The sequence below is a fragment of the Macrosteles quadrilineatus genome, unplaced genomic scaffold (genome assembly GCF_028750875.1).
Source record: "Macrosteles quadrilineatus isolate MER2022 unplaced genomic scaffold, UCM_ALF_1.0 Scaffold_9__3_contigs__length_116548681, whole genome shotgun sequence".
In the NCBI taxonomy this organism is placed as follows: domain Eukaryota; kingdom Metazoa; phylum Arthropoda; class Insecta; order Hemiptera; family Cicadellidae; genus Macrosteles; species Macrosteles quadrilineatus.
The window spans coordinates 14,575,745-14,590,588 of NW_026542602.1; the positions used below are offsets into that span (position 1 = coordinate 14,575,745).

General features: G+C 34.3%; 1 protein-coding gene across 5 annotated transcripts; it reads left to right on the forward strand.

Moving 5' to 3' along the window:
• Positions 1-1,217: 1,217 nt before the first annotated feature.
• Positions 1,218-14,039, forward strand: LOC129003088 (keratin-associated protein 6-2-like). Of its 5 annotated transcripts, XM_054431315.1 has the most exons (7): positions 1,218-1,265; positions 6,956-7,070; positions 9,956-9,988; positions 10,902-11,033; positions 12,107-12,199; positions 12,868-12,927; positions 13,453-14,039. In XM_054431315.1, exons 1-7 carry the CDS (start codon positions 1,245-1,247, stop codon positions 13,836-13,838), a joined length of 840 nt encoding a protein of 279 aa, XP_054287290.1. In that variant the 5' UTR covers positions 1,218-1,244; the 3' UTR covers positions 13,839-14,039. The 5 variants fall into 5 exon arrangements, with proteins under 5 accessions (XP_054287290.1, XP_054287291.1, XP_054287292.1 ...); XM_054431316.1 differs by lacking the exon at positions 12,868-12,927; XM_054431317.1 differs by lacking the exon at positions 10,902-11,033.
• Positions 14,040-14,844: the final 805 nt, after the last annotated feature.

A 14,844-nucleotide genomic window follows, 5' to 3' on the forward strand; every position in this document is an offset into this window, starting at 1 on the left:
TAAACATTCGTGGCTTTCGGGATGCAGCCAGATTAAGGTATCTGTATTCCTAATATTCTATGGGAAGGGAGGAAAACAGGTCCGCGACGTAGGAAGTTGTGAAGGAAGTAGTAAAGGCGAGCAGTCGGGAGTGTGGAAACTGTTTATGACGATTAGATTAAGGTATCTGTATTCCTAAAATTCTATGGGAAGGGAGGAAAACAGGTCCGCGACGTAAGAAGTGGTGAAGGAAGTAGTTTAGGCAAGCTGCCCGGAGTGTGGGAACTGTTTATGACGATTAGATTAAGGTATCTGCAATCCTAAAATGCTAAGGAAAGGGAGGGAAACAGGTCCGCGACGTAGGAAGTGGCTTAGGAAGTAGTAAAGTATGAGCATCAGCATAGTGTGAGATCCGTCTGTGGCAGTTAGATTGATATGTATCCTTAATACTAAAATGCTATGAGAAGGGAAGGAAACAGGCCCCACGACGTAGGATGTGGTGAAGGAAGTAGTAAAGGCTGGCAGTGCAGAGTGGGGGAACCGTTTGGGCAGTTAGATAAATGTATCTGTAATACTTAAATGCTATGAGAAAGGAAGGAAACAGGTTTATGACGTAGTAAATGGTGAAGGATGTAGTAAGGCTAGCAGTGCAGAGCGTGGGAACTGTCTTTGGCAATTACATTAATGTATCTACAATCCTAAAATGCTATGGGAAGAGAGGGAAACAGGTCCACGACGTAGGGTGTGGTGAAGGATGTAGTAAAGGTGAGCAGTGTTGAGTTTGGGGATGGATTAATGTATCTGCAATGCTAAAATGCTACGGAAAGAGACTGTAGACTGTAACTTATGTTAAAATGATTACGAAGCACGAATCGATACATATTTTCTATACATGCAATCGTTTACAATCGAAATTTACAACTGAATTGACAACAGCTGATTTTTACTCCGTAGAGGCTAACAACTATTTTTACACCCTTAATATTTAAAATGCTACTTTAGACCCGCAACGCATGCATTAACAACTACTGTTTTTACTGCAGTATGACAAAAACAATATAATATGAACCCTTGATGACTCCGCTCAATTTTGTGGATGCCTCTGCGAACGCCACCTAGTTTATTAATGTATCAGTTTTCATAGTTTCCCAAATGCACGTATCAGTATACACTATGGAGGAGGGGGGGCCCAAGGCTGTTGAGGCTATCATATAAAACTGTCCTCCCGACCACTCATGGTACTTGTGGACTGTATACTGGATACCATGTACTTCGCTCCGAGACAGGTAGGCAAATAAATGATTTTTTTATTAAGTCTAAAAATATATCTTTGATCTATAACTAAATTTTAATTACCTAAACTCCATCATGAATGGATAAAACTGAACTGATAAAACATGACTTTGTACGCATGCTTGGAAAATATTTGTAATAATATATATATAATATCTCGATGGTAGATATATTTGATATAAAATATATGATCAATGGTTTAGGCTGGTTACAAATGTGTTGTTAAAAATACATAAAATTGGCTGAGAGACTTTAACGAATGGAAATTAGGAATTGTTTAAATCCCAAATTCCTTACCTTCATAGCGTGTGGAATGTCGTTTTCATTATGAATCGCTATATAAGAAATTGAATAGTTAGTAATATTCTAGGAAATAAAGTTTGTTGCATACATTTGTTTTCAAATAAAACTAGAATACTGTAAAATATACATAAATGTGGTGTAGGAATATAATTGTTAATTTAGTTAAACAACAATAACGTTTTTTATTGTAACTATATTTGGTTGACATATATTGTATTTGCTAACATTTTTAACCTAAAAAAAAGATTAGTGCATTTAAAAAATCGAATCTAACCCAATCTAGTGTTAATGAGTTTCCCTGTATACACACAGGTTTAACATACAGACCCACTTACAGATACAGTCGCAGTTTAGATGAAGTGTTTAAATCTACCCACGCGTAGATTCTGAGCGGCCTTTCACTCAACAAAAATATTCCTATGTCAACGCATTTGTCCAAACAGAACTTATAATTAATCACTGTAGTAAATTAACAACCTTCGAAATCTCTGTGTAAATTTCACACCTTAAGGGCGAGTTTTTTTTTCAAAATTGTATTCATTAATAACACACATGTTATTTAACTCTTTGAGGCTCTTTATTTTTAACGCCCACCGGACGGTTATGGCGAATTTTTCATATAGGGATAAAGCTATTACCGTAGGTCTCATGGTAAGACCTGACCCGGCTGGAGCAAAAACCTTTCGATTTTGATTAAATTTGGTACACACGTGCAAACCCACAGTTATTCCAACGAGTTCGCGAACCAGCATGATCGGACCATGAGTACGATCTTTGTTTTGTCATGGGATAAAAAATTTGGTTTTCTAATTTTGTACCAACAAAACATAAATATCTCTAAGTCATTATGAAGATAAAAAAAACCAAATAATTTAGTATATTAAAGTGTTTTGTACAGTTATTAGTAACGGGGAAAAAACGTTAATCTAAAATTCCCGGGGTACCTATTCTTATGGAGAATAAGTAGGCTAAACTGTTATTGTTTGCTTGTTTATGGAAATATTTTGATCAAACTTGGCAAATTTATATTTTACACTAAGCTTTTAATGTTTTACTAAAACACACTTTATTACCCTTCCTGTAGCAGCAAACCTAGGTTCTCGTTAAACCTAATGCTATTTAAATATATTCAAGGGAAAATCAAATCAGGCAAATGGAAATTCGCTTGGTCTGCTGGTTTACTGCGGCGATGGTACTTTATTAATCACCCGAACCGTATTTTAATTGTCCCATTTCTTCCTTAGTTTTTCATTTGTTGTTCGGTATACGTCGTGTACTAATTGTCAGGACCAATAGTTCAATAATTAACGGGTATTATATTGTTTATAATTAATTATTGTAGCTATTTTACTACCGTACCTAACAAAAGGGAACAAAAAGCTACCAAATCATTGTTCATCTTTCAGCTCATCGATACACTTCACAACGGTTCCGTGTGCTACTAGCCCAGCAAGTTACAGTATCTAAGTGCCTAAGTGTCTAAGTGCGAAACACGTGCCAAACTTTACACTGTCCCACGCATCATTGCCAAACCGTAACTCATTGTTTGAAGCTACTGTCCGCGCCAACTCCTTGTGCATGCCGACAGTGCATCAAAAGTCAATGTTATCTGGCTGGACTGAGTTTGTCAATACCAAAAGGCTGTATCATAGAGAAGTAAGACATGTGGAGACATGTCATTTACCTTACTTCTCTGTACTCTGTGGATGTTAAACACAGAAAACAGGCGTGTGGTTCCCGGATTGCGAAGTGAGCGGCAGGACGGGCTCGATTCCCTGCATATCTTCAAAACTTTAAGGTGTTTGGACCGCTTTGTCTGAAAAGAATTTGAGTTTCTTTCTTTTAAAATGCTACTTGCGTAAACTAACAACGAGGTCAAGGGGTGTTTCAATGATAAGTGTCAAACTATAATGTAAACAATTCTGTATTTCGATAAAAGTTTCTTCAAAACTAATCAAAGTGTTTGATTGAACAAAGCACTGAAAATACGTCTCTAATTATGCATTTTAAATAGGAAGGAGCTAGTTGATAAACAAATACTATATTTAAAAAAATGTAATCATTTTTACAGTCCGGAAACCAGCAGATTTTAGTTCTCTAAATCGTCTGCAAAAATCATCGTTTTCGAGTAACTTCATATAGGGAACAGAAAAAAATCATATGGTTAATTATTTGGTTCGCTAAATTCAACAATTTTAACAGTGCATTGAATACGCTGCTAATAAACGACATTTAAAGCTTTGTTTGTAAACAACAGAAATGTAAACCTTGATGTCAACTTTGTATAGCCTCAAATTATTTGATCTAATTTTGTAAAGGTTAGAAGGGTTTTTACACAGTATGGTGTAAATAGTTGTTCATAACACGGAGCGAGAGTGTATTTTTTTGGTACTTATATCCAATCTTATTTCTACAATCTTATCTACTTCTTTTAATCATATTTTCAAGCTCATCGCGATTCAGCAGCCTTTTAGCTCCTCGTGATGAAAAATACTATTACTGCAAATGTTATTTCATATTTGTACTTGTAAAGGATATATAACTCAGTTTAAGAAAATCACGGGCGGTTCATTCCTCCTAAATGTAGTTGGCATATTTTCAATTTTAACAGACAGTGTTTGAGAATTCGGCAGATTAATTGCGGTCAACAATGAAGATATTAGACACAACAATGAAGGTATTGCCGTATTAGACACTACAATGGAGGACCATGAAGGTCACGGGAAGCTGATATTTCTGATAACAATCGATCACGCTAACGCTTGTAGCTTGTAGATATGCTATCGCTATAACGGTACTTTAACACAACATCAAACAAGTCATTATTACAGTTTTAAAGCTGAAAATCCACTAATGTTATACAACATTTAAGTACCGTAGCATATTTCTGATGAAGTTGAAATTTTTGACATTTATTTTAAAACGTACGAAGCATCTGCTTGCTTTAAATATTCTTTGTAATTATGAATCCACCTTATAAAGTTACAGGAACATTTTGCTTTAGCTAATTTTATTGTTAAAATAACGTAACGCTATATGCATTTATATAGAGGCAATTTGTAATTGTTTAGTAAGAAAGAAGATTTATTCATAGGCAAAATCATACTATACTAATATTATAAATGTGAAACTTTTTTTATGCGTGTTTCTTTCTTTGTTTATTTGTAAATTGTTAAAAGTGTACTGAACAATCTAAATAAAAACAGTCAAAGTAGAACTGTTTAAAGTTATGTTTATGTTTTCAATTTTACAAAAAAATTGTGATATTCACACAATAGGGTGTTTTAGTTTTAAATGCATAATTCATCAACTCTGTTATCACACAGTTTTAAGAGAACCTTCTGTGAAGCTTAGGTTTGGCTCGTCTCATACTTGGCCAAAGATTTTAAACATAAATAAAAATAAGTTAAACATTCAGAAAAGGCAACTACATAAAACGTTCTCACTCCATACTGTGGATTAATTGCGACAAATAAAGCAGTTGGTTTTGAATACGCGAGCAAGGAATACCATTGAGTGCACATCCATTTAGAGTTAACGTGGAAACGTTTATACATACATAATAATTTAATACAGCAATAGAAAATATACTCTTTACTTACATAAATAGCGATGCTTTAATCGATATTTCAGAAACCTGAAATATCTTTTCCTTTATAAATACTGTATAACATGACAGTACTTGCGGTACACGTAGCTACCGTATTTAGTACTTTTTTAAGCTAAAAATTTAAATTTCTCAACGAACGTAGTTAAAGTGACGTAATAAAATCATGACAACATATTTTATAGCCTTTAAACTTATATTATACAGCATATTGACAAAAAAATGCTTCCTTCTGACCTCCGTGTGTAGTCAAAATTTCCATCGATAGAATGCCGCTATGACTACTACAGCAAGCGGTAGGCCTATAGGTAATTAATCTTTGTTCGTTTCAAAGTTTATGTTTAGTTTGTATTTTGTGTTTTTTGTTCATAACTATTTTTGAATGCTTGACGTATTGCGAGCTTTGACAATTCTGCGTATTTTGTGATTAAAAAAAAACAGGTACATAAATTAATATTGTCAATTAATTGTGTAAACTACCTATTAGCAATCCATATTGATTTGCGTTGAGGAACTATACTGTACCTTCGGTCATAATCGGAGCAATATTTTACCCTTACGCGGACATCCTATATTCGTCATCTACAGCTAAGTTCCATTCCAAAATTAATATGCCCGTTAGCCCGTATAAATTTAAATCCTAAATTATTGAGCAAAGATAAAGACCGTCGTTTTTAACAAACGAAAAACTACGATTAGGCTATTGGGTCGAAATCAGTCACTACCGCATTTTAAGGGATAGCCAAATAAAGATATTTACACAATTGTCAATATTCATATTGGTACCCTAGAACCTACCATCAAAAGTTAAAATCTCTTCCAATCTGACTATTATCGGCACCTTATGATGTATTTGTTGTCTTGTACGTCGTGGGTGGCTAGCCAAGGCCAGGTTTGATTGGTCAATGACCAATGGTGGAGTTTCGTATAAACTCCCATCGTACGTAGGAAGCCCCTTGCCCTGACCCAGTGTTCTATACAAGTATACAACTACGCCCCTGTGTTGCCCTGTCGCCGCTCTCCACTCATTTGCGAAATGTTAATTATCCCGCTCTAGATGACGACTTTTATGTCTTTTCCCGTTTTGGGAGCTCGTTTGGTGACTGGTTTTTGAAAGTTACTTACTGTTTTAAATAGGTATGAAGCAATGTAGAGTATGAATGTTATTGATATGTAATTTATTGTGTATCTTGAATTAACTGTACAAACTCGGGAATTTGAGCTTCGGAAGTGAAGATTATAATTTATGATTTAGCTTAATCACAAAACCTAGCATCTAAATTTTCCATCTTGCAAACCTTGAAAACACGTGAGATTGCAATATTAACACATATTCATGTAAAAAAAGCCAAAATCATTAACCCCACCAAAAATTCCATAATCTACGAAATAATGTTGTTATCACTGTTCGATTGAGAATATACTGCCCCTTGCTACAGTACTTGGTGACATTTAATACAACCTGAAGTTCAGTTAGTGAAATATTTCACAATTTCTGGGACCCGATCTGGTATAGGCCTACCTACTGGTCCTTTTAGCAAGATTTAAAAGAATGTTCAATGTTTGCCCCCCTCCCCCCTACAATCCACCATAATTAGTGTTTAGAGCCAGTTTTGAAAACACTATACAGTACTTCCAGCCAGTTTTGTTTTTGCATTAAGTTAAATAAAACTACATTTTTATTTTTTATCTGCCGTATAGTTGTACAGTATTTAGGGAAATTGTTTTTTCCATAATCATTGGTTGTGATTTTTATTTGTACTTATTGTACAGGTGGCAGCGCTGCTATGTCTGCTGGTAGTGGCTGCAGCAGCTGAGGAGACCAAGGAGGCCAGGAGTAGCGACTCAGCTGATCTCAAGACAGACGCCTCAGAGTCTACTGCCAGGAGTAAGTTCTCGCTTGATGAATTGTATGGTTTACCATTGTTGGTGGGTATGAGGACAGAAATCAAATCAGAATAACACCTACGGATTACACAGATTCTGAATAAAAACACAGAAAAAGTGAAAAGAAGGTGCTTCTATTGATACTTATACTATGTAACTTGGTCTTTGGCCCCACTGAGAGAATCAGTTGGAATGTAAAACTCCTGATGTCCATTCCTGATTGTACTTAGTTCTACGTTATTTCTTTTGTAACTATCATTTGAGCAAACCACTCTACCCGTATATGCTCAACAAGTCCCTTTCTTCTGCGGTTAATGATATAAAACTAATCTTATCCTTTAAATTAAAATTTACATTAAAATGGCACACCTTGATTTTTTAACGGGTTTTAAAATAGTTTTATAGCTCATTTCACTGCTCGTAAGAGTGTTGGATTTACCTAATTGAAAATGTATTGTAAAGTTTATTATCTGTCTGTTAACTAAAATATTGGAGATAAACTTATATAATTTTCACCTTTTAATAGGCCTAAAACATGGTATTGAAGTCTTAGTATTTGTCTCACCAAGAGTACAAGATCTGGACCATCAATAACGATTAAAAACCCAGATAAAAATGTGTTAACTTACAGATTTTTCACTTGTGCAATTTTAACTATTGTTTGTGGGGAATCCTGATATATTATTTATTGCTATATATGACAACAGCTATCAAGGTAAATAATCTAGATGTCCATCCATCAGTAATTACTTCCCATGGTCACTGTGCATGGACAGGGTCATCAACAAAGCCATCATGCAAAAATGCTCTGTAATATATATATAAAAATTAACAGAAATCTTGATGAAAAAAAGAAAAGTTACATAAACTTAGTTCCAAACCAATTTTTTATAGATTTTCTTAAGATATTCTTGTCCAGTACTCTTCTTAAGATTTATTTTTCTAATAATTTCAAACATGATAACACAATTTTCCGGCTTTAAATAGAAGGGATGTCACAAAATATTAAATAAATCTGGGCAAAATATGTTACTGGTACAGCAAGTGAACCTGATGATTGGATGCTGTTTGGAAATGTGTTCCAAAATTTTAACCCATTTTATTATCTTTATTATGCGAGTAACTCGTGACAACTGACAATCTACTTTAACAACAAACTTTTAAAAATACTTTAACAACAAACAATAAACTATAAAAATCTTCAAACAAAAATTTATAATTGTTTAAAATAAAAATCGATCCAGTATAGTATATTACGTTACTAGTCCTGAAAATAAGTGTTTACCGGACGAGTGTGGTCGTTCCCGTGCGAGACGAAGTCGAGTACGGGATTACCATACGAGTCCGGTACACACATTTTGGACGAGTTACGTACGATAGTTTACGCCATACTACTTAATCCGTACAAATCCTTATATATTTCCACCAACTAAAGGACTAAAAATCACTAGTCATGAGAGGTTATGTTTTTGTTTATAACCACTAATTGCCACGAAAATAGAGTATAATCAGCTGATTGGTGTCCGGTAAAACTCATTGCAGAACAGTATTACGCAATGAAACCCCATTTGAATAAGCTGGCGGCAAACAGCTGTTTTCTGGACTAAATCCTTGCGTGGAAAGTTCATCAAAATAATGTAGTGTGGCGTAAATAATTTTACGCCACACTACATTATTTTGACGAACTTCCCACGCAAGGATTTAGTCCAGAAAACAGCTGTTTGCCGCCAGCTTATTCAAATGGGGTTTCATTGCGTAATACTGTTAGCTGCAATGAGTTTTACCGGACACCAATCAGCTGATTATACTGTATTTGCGTGGCAATGATTGGTTATAAACAAAACATAACCTCTCTTAGAGGTTATGAGTGGTGATGTTTAGTCCTTTAGTTGGTGGAAATATATAAGGATTTGTACGAATTAAGTAGTATGGCGTAAACTATCGTACGTAACTCGTCCAAAATGTGTTTACCGGACTCGTATGGTAATCCCGTACTCGACTTCGTCTCGCACGGGAACGACCACACTCGTCCGGTAAACACTTATTTTCAGGACTAGTAACGTAATATACTATTACACAAATTAAACAGAATGTTTAACTATAGACCTAATCATGAAATTACTCAATAATTTTCTACCCATTTGATCTCGGACTGGACACAAAGACTGTAAAGAAGTTTATGGGAGTCTTTTCTGTAACTTGTTGCATAACAAAACAATGGCCGAGATAATCTAGAAAACTGTGACATCCTGTGAGCGACATGCAAAAACACTCTAGAAGGCCTTGGATAGTGTTCCCATCTCCATAGTAAAAAGTTCACTGAACTGAGATACTTGGAGAATAAAAAGTCACTTTTGCTGCTATTGTGTCTTCCACAATTAACTGATTTTACTTATGCGTAATATTTATATTTTCATGCTTAAACCAGAAACAAGAATAATACAACGATAAACTCTAGTACCAGTATAATTTATATTAGTTCAACTTTCAGTTTACAAAATAGTGTCAATCTATTAATTATGTATGGTTTCTTAAGTTCCCTAGAGTTGTGTAATTAATGGGAGTAAAATTTGAACCTTTTCCCATTACTCTTCGGTTAAAAATTTATTTGGTCACTTATACAAATTTCAAATTAACCAGGCTCATCAACAAAGCCACAATTCAATAGAAATTCTGTAATAGGCCAACTATTATCGTTTTGCTGGTTATTTTTTTTTTGTAGAGTACACTTTAAAATAAACAAATAGGTATAAAGTTGCAATGTGTAATGGTAAAAAAATGAGTTTAAGCGCATAAAAGTGTTTTAAAATGGTAATATCTGTTTTCAGAGTGTATTTTTGAAAACTAAATTTTTTAAGAAAATTAAATTTATTTTCTATATTTCAGCGTTTGGAATATTTTCGCCAGGATATGGAGGAGGTAAATTATTCTTGAAATTCTGTTGTCTTTAACTAACAACGGTAATGGTTTTTCTTTTGGAATTTATCTAGGCAAGGCAAACTAATCTATACACTGCTTGTGTAGGGAAATAGGTATATGCATTTTCACAATGTTAAATCTTGTCAATTTTATTATTCAATTGAATGGTTGTATAATTTCATACAACCGTATCAACATGATTGGTAGTGTATTGTTTTTAAAGTTTAAATAAAGTAAGTAAATGAAGGGGGGTGTGTGAGGGTAAATTATTATCAAAAGCTTGTATTTTTGTTTTAAATTTGTATTCATAATGTATAAAATTAATTACTTGAACTGGATGTGCACGCTCAGTGTAATTTTTTGATAAGCTAAATCATAAAGACTGTATATATATATATATATATATATATATATATATATGATATGAGCAACTATTTTTATTTCATAACATACAGGTGGTATCATGACATCTAAACTCCATAGTTTCTGTCTGTTTTTTCTGGGGGAAAGCAAAAACTACAGTAATCAAATTGTATGAAATTAGACACCTAGATTATGAGTCCATGATGCCAAGACAATTCCCTTAAATCCCCGCAGGCTATGCCTTGTGAAAAGGGAATTTTATAAAACCAAGTGGTACTACAGTAGAATGTATGTATAATAACCACATGGAGTAATTTATTTTCTTCTGCATCCTCACCCATTAGCAAATGGTATTCAATTATTTTCTTAAAAAATTGCAAAGATTGGAAAATTAAAAGACCCCCCCCCCAATACAAGGATGAACCTGCAATGATTCACCACATAGCCAAGTCTATTTTACAGTGAAGATAACTGAAGGATGAGTTTGGATTGAATGACAAAATAATTTAGTAACTGTCTAAGATCATGACAGCCATGACTGATTTTACAGGAAAGTTCTTTGGTCCAGACTACCCAGGCTATGGTTACGGCCCATACCATGGTTACGGTTACGGCCCGTACCCTAATTATGGTTACGGCGGCTATGGCCCGTACCATCCACATCACAGACCATATCCAGGAGGTTAACGTTTGATTCACAATAAATTTGGAATGGGGATGGAAAATTAATTTTTGGGATGATTGAAACTGGATGGTGTGATTTGACTAGATTTATGTTTGTGGATTACTGGATTGTGGTTTTATTTACTCATCTAGTAGAAACGTAACCCCTTCTTAAGTAATATGGGTTTCATAGATAGGTACTGTTTAGACATAAGTTTGGGAGGTATTAATTCAATTGATGGGCAGCGTTGAATAAAGCATGTAATATTGTAAACCTGGTTTTTAGAAGGGTAATATAGTGTGGCTTTTCTGGGAACTTGTGATGTTTTCATAGGTGCATAAGTCATTCATTGCTTGGTCATTACAACAACTAACAAACCATCTAGCTTTCTATTGAGCTACCAACCAAACCATTGACATTTGGGTGAACATTTTCCTTTAAACATATTCCAGAAAAAAATGTTCCAATTACATTGAAATTTAAGTAAACTTAACAAAATGTGTTTATAATGGTGTTTGGTAGAGCATGTCCATATATATTTCACAAACAAATGGTACTGTATTGATGCACTGAATGTACTGAATATTGTACTGTAGTGAGTGAGCAAGTACCTTAATGAATGTCAAATACAAAAGAAGTACATCTGGTGCTGGTGTTTACTTAATTTTTGTTGAAAGAAGGCACAGACTATGAAAAATAATATTTTATATTTGTACTAAGGAACAAGGTGCAAGTAATAGATTGTACTAAGTAAAAGAAATGGATACAAATTTTGGAAAACAACTAGAGCACAATTTTTAGAATCAATGTGTTATAATAAAAAGATTACCAATAATTTCTAAACATATTTCCTTCTCAATGCAACAAATAGAAAAATAAAACACTGTTATGTTGCTGTTGTTTACAGGCACAAAGTTTTGATTGAAACTACTCAAACTGTCCATGAAGCATTTTGGTTTTTTTTACTTGCACCTAAAATGAATTTTAAACTTGTCATAAAGCACCATGAGAGATTATGGGTTGATTTTTCATGTAGATGTTAATGTTGTTTTAAAACCTATTTTTGTTATTTAATAATATTTATGTTCCAGGTTATGGTGGTTATGGTGGTTATGGAGGCTATGGAGGCTATGGGGGTTACGGGGGCTATGAAGGCCCTTACGGTAGACCTGGCTACGGCTCAGGTTTGTAGATTTTTAGAATAATCGTTTTATAAAATTTAAAAAATATATAATAAATTAAACAATTTATCCCAAAACAAAAACCATCATCAAATCATTAGATTGAGATTGTTCTACAAATACTATCAATGATCTACTAACTTTTATTAAAATCATAGCACACAGAAACGTTTGTGGAAAATGTACGATACTGGGTCAGCAGGTGTATAATACAAGGAATGTAAAGAAAATCAACACAAAAAAAAATGAAAGAAACATTTTGAGCCGAGTTTCAGTGGAAGTGATAAGTGGCACTGAGTACGATTCAACTGAGGTATTCTGTGCTCTCATGAATTGAATTGTGATATGTTTCATAAAAATTAAAATTACCATCGGTTAAATGTGTTTATTGTAGATTTTGCCATCAAAATAGAATTTAGCTATTTATTTTATTGAAATGTTATCATCATGAATAATAAAAGTTGAAGAACGATTGTGTTAAAGCAGAGTGAGTTTCTGTTGAACTGATTTGGAATTTTATTGAGTTAGAAATTATGGTTCACAGTGAAGAACTAGTCTTGTGACTAAATTAATGAACTGGCAACACAGTTGAAAAAAACCCATTAAAATCTGATATTTAGAACTGTATTTTAGAGTAAGCCTATAAATTGTGAATCTTAAAAAAATTGCAGGTTTTGGAAGATTTTCAGAGTACGATGGGCCAGCTAGTAGACAAACTTATTACAACTCAGGTTAAAGTTTCATAACTGAATCACATTTTGGCACCAGAATGTTCTAGCTATATAATCACTTATACCAAATCACTCATCATACTAGCACTATGACCACTATGTTCATTTCCAAAGTATTAGGATTAAATTATGCAGTCATTGTACTCACAGTCACACCTGAAAATAACATTTCAAGCTAAAACTTTGAGAATATAGGCATAAACACTGATTTCTAAATGTGGAACACTTAGATATTTTAGGCACATGTTATCACTCGCATGATTTGAAAGCACATTGTTAGCAATTTAAAAATAAAATAATTAATATAGCCACTTTAATCAGACTACTTACTACTTTGTAATTTTTGAATTGCTTATATACTAAGTCTTTTTTGGAACACTACAATGATCAAATAAATCTATCTATCTATCATTGTTTTTTACATGTTATCAGGTAGTTGTTATGTTAGAAACAATTTAATAGTAAAAAACAAATAACGAACACCAAAATCTGGTAAATTAATTTAGACACTGACTTATTTTGCAGGTTACGGAGGCTACGGAAATCGCTATGGCGGATATGGTGGATACGGAAGCGGCAACGGAGGGTACGGAAGCGGTTATGGAGGATATGGAGGAAATTACGGAGGATATGGAGGCGGTTACGATGGATATGGTGGCTATCCCAACAGAGGCGGCTATGGTGGATACGGTGGCTACGGAGGTTATGGAAGCTCTGGTGGTTATGGGTATGGTGGCTACGGAAACAGAGGATATGGTTCTGACGGTTACGGAGGATATGGTGGATACAGAGGAGGGTACGGCGGTTATGACAGAGATTATGGTTACGGCAACAAAGGAGGATATGGTGGTTACGGAGGATACTCAGGATACAGAGGAGGATACGACGGTTACTCAAACTACAGGGGTTGAAAATATCCCTAAGGACAATCTTAAGAACTTTAAAAGTCGACAGTTTGAGTTTTGTTTTCTAAAATATTTCTTCAGTCACAAGTTACCTTATGAACCAGAAACTGTTTCTATTTATGTGTAAATCAGAGACCAAAGTGTAAATCTGTGTGTAAAGTAGCTATTTATTTAGGTACTACGTTAATAAAAATTTTTTTACTAAAAGACGATATGTTTTTTACCTTGATATTTCACTAAAAAACTTATAAAAATTTGTGTAAGAGCTGTTGTGCGATTGCATTGGTTTAATGCTAACAGATCATCAGTAAAAGGATAGAATTTGGAACATTTTTTTCCAAAATCATTAATCAATTAAAAGCAATGTGGGCTAACTAATTTTATTAGCAGCTTAGTTACATTAAAACTAGTTAATGGAAAAAGTATATTACCTTACCTTACCTCCTTGGCCATTCAAACCTAAGTTGGTTTTTGGCCTCGCCAACAAGTTGCCTCCAGTGTTTTCTGTCTGCTGCTCGGTCAATTGATGTCCCCATGCGATGAAGGTCTTTCCGCACCTGGTCTCCCCATTGTAGTTTGGGTCTTCCTAGTGGTCGGGTCCCTCGTGGTCGTCCATTTGTAGCTATCTTCAGGAGACTGTTTTCTTCTCTTCTCGCTATGTGCCCTGCCCACCTCAATCTTCGGCTCTTAACAATAGCTACAATATCTGGGTCTTCGTAGAGTTCTCGTAGTTCTCTGTTTTTCCTGATCCGCCATATTTCATTTTCTTTTATAGGGCCAAAAATCTTTCTTAATATCTTGTTCTCAGAGACGATTAATCTCCTTTCGTTTTGTTTGGTTAGGGTCCAGGCCTCAGATCCATATAAGGGAACTGGTTGGATAATAGTTTTATAAATTCTAATTTTTGTGGATTTTGACAGTAATCTGGATCCTAAGATTTTTGACATGCTTCGAAAGCAGTTAGTTGCCGTGATAAGTCTCTTTTCTATTTCATTTTCTGTTTTGTTACTGG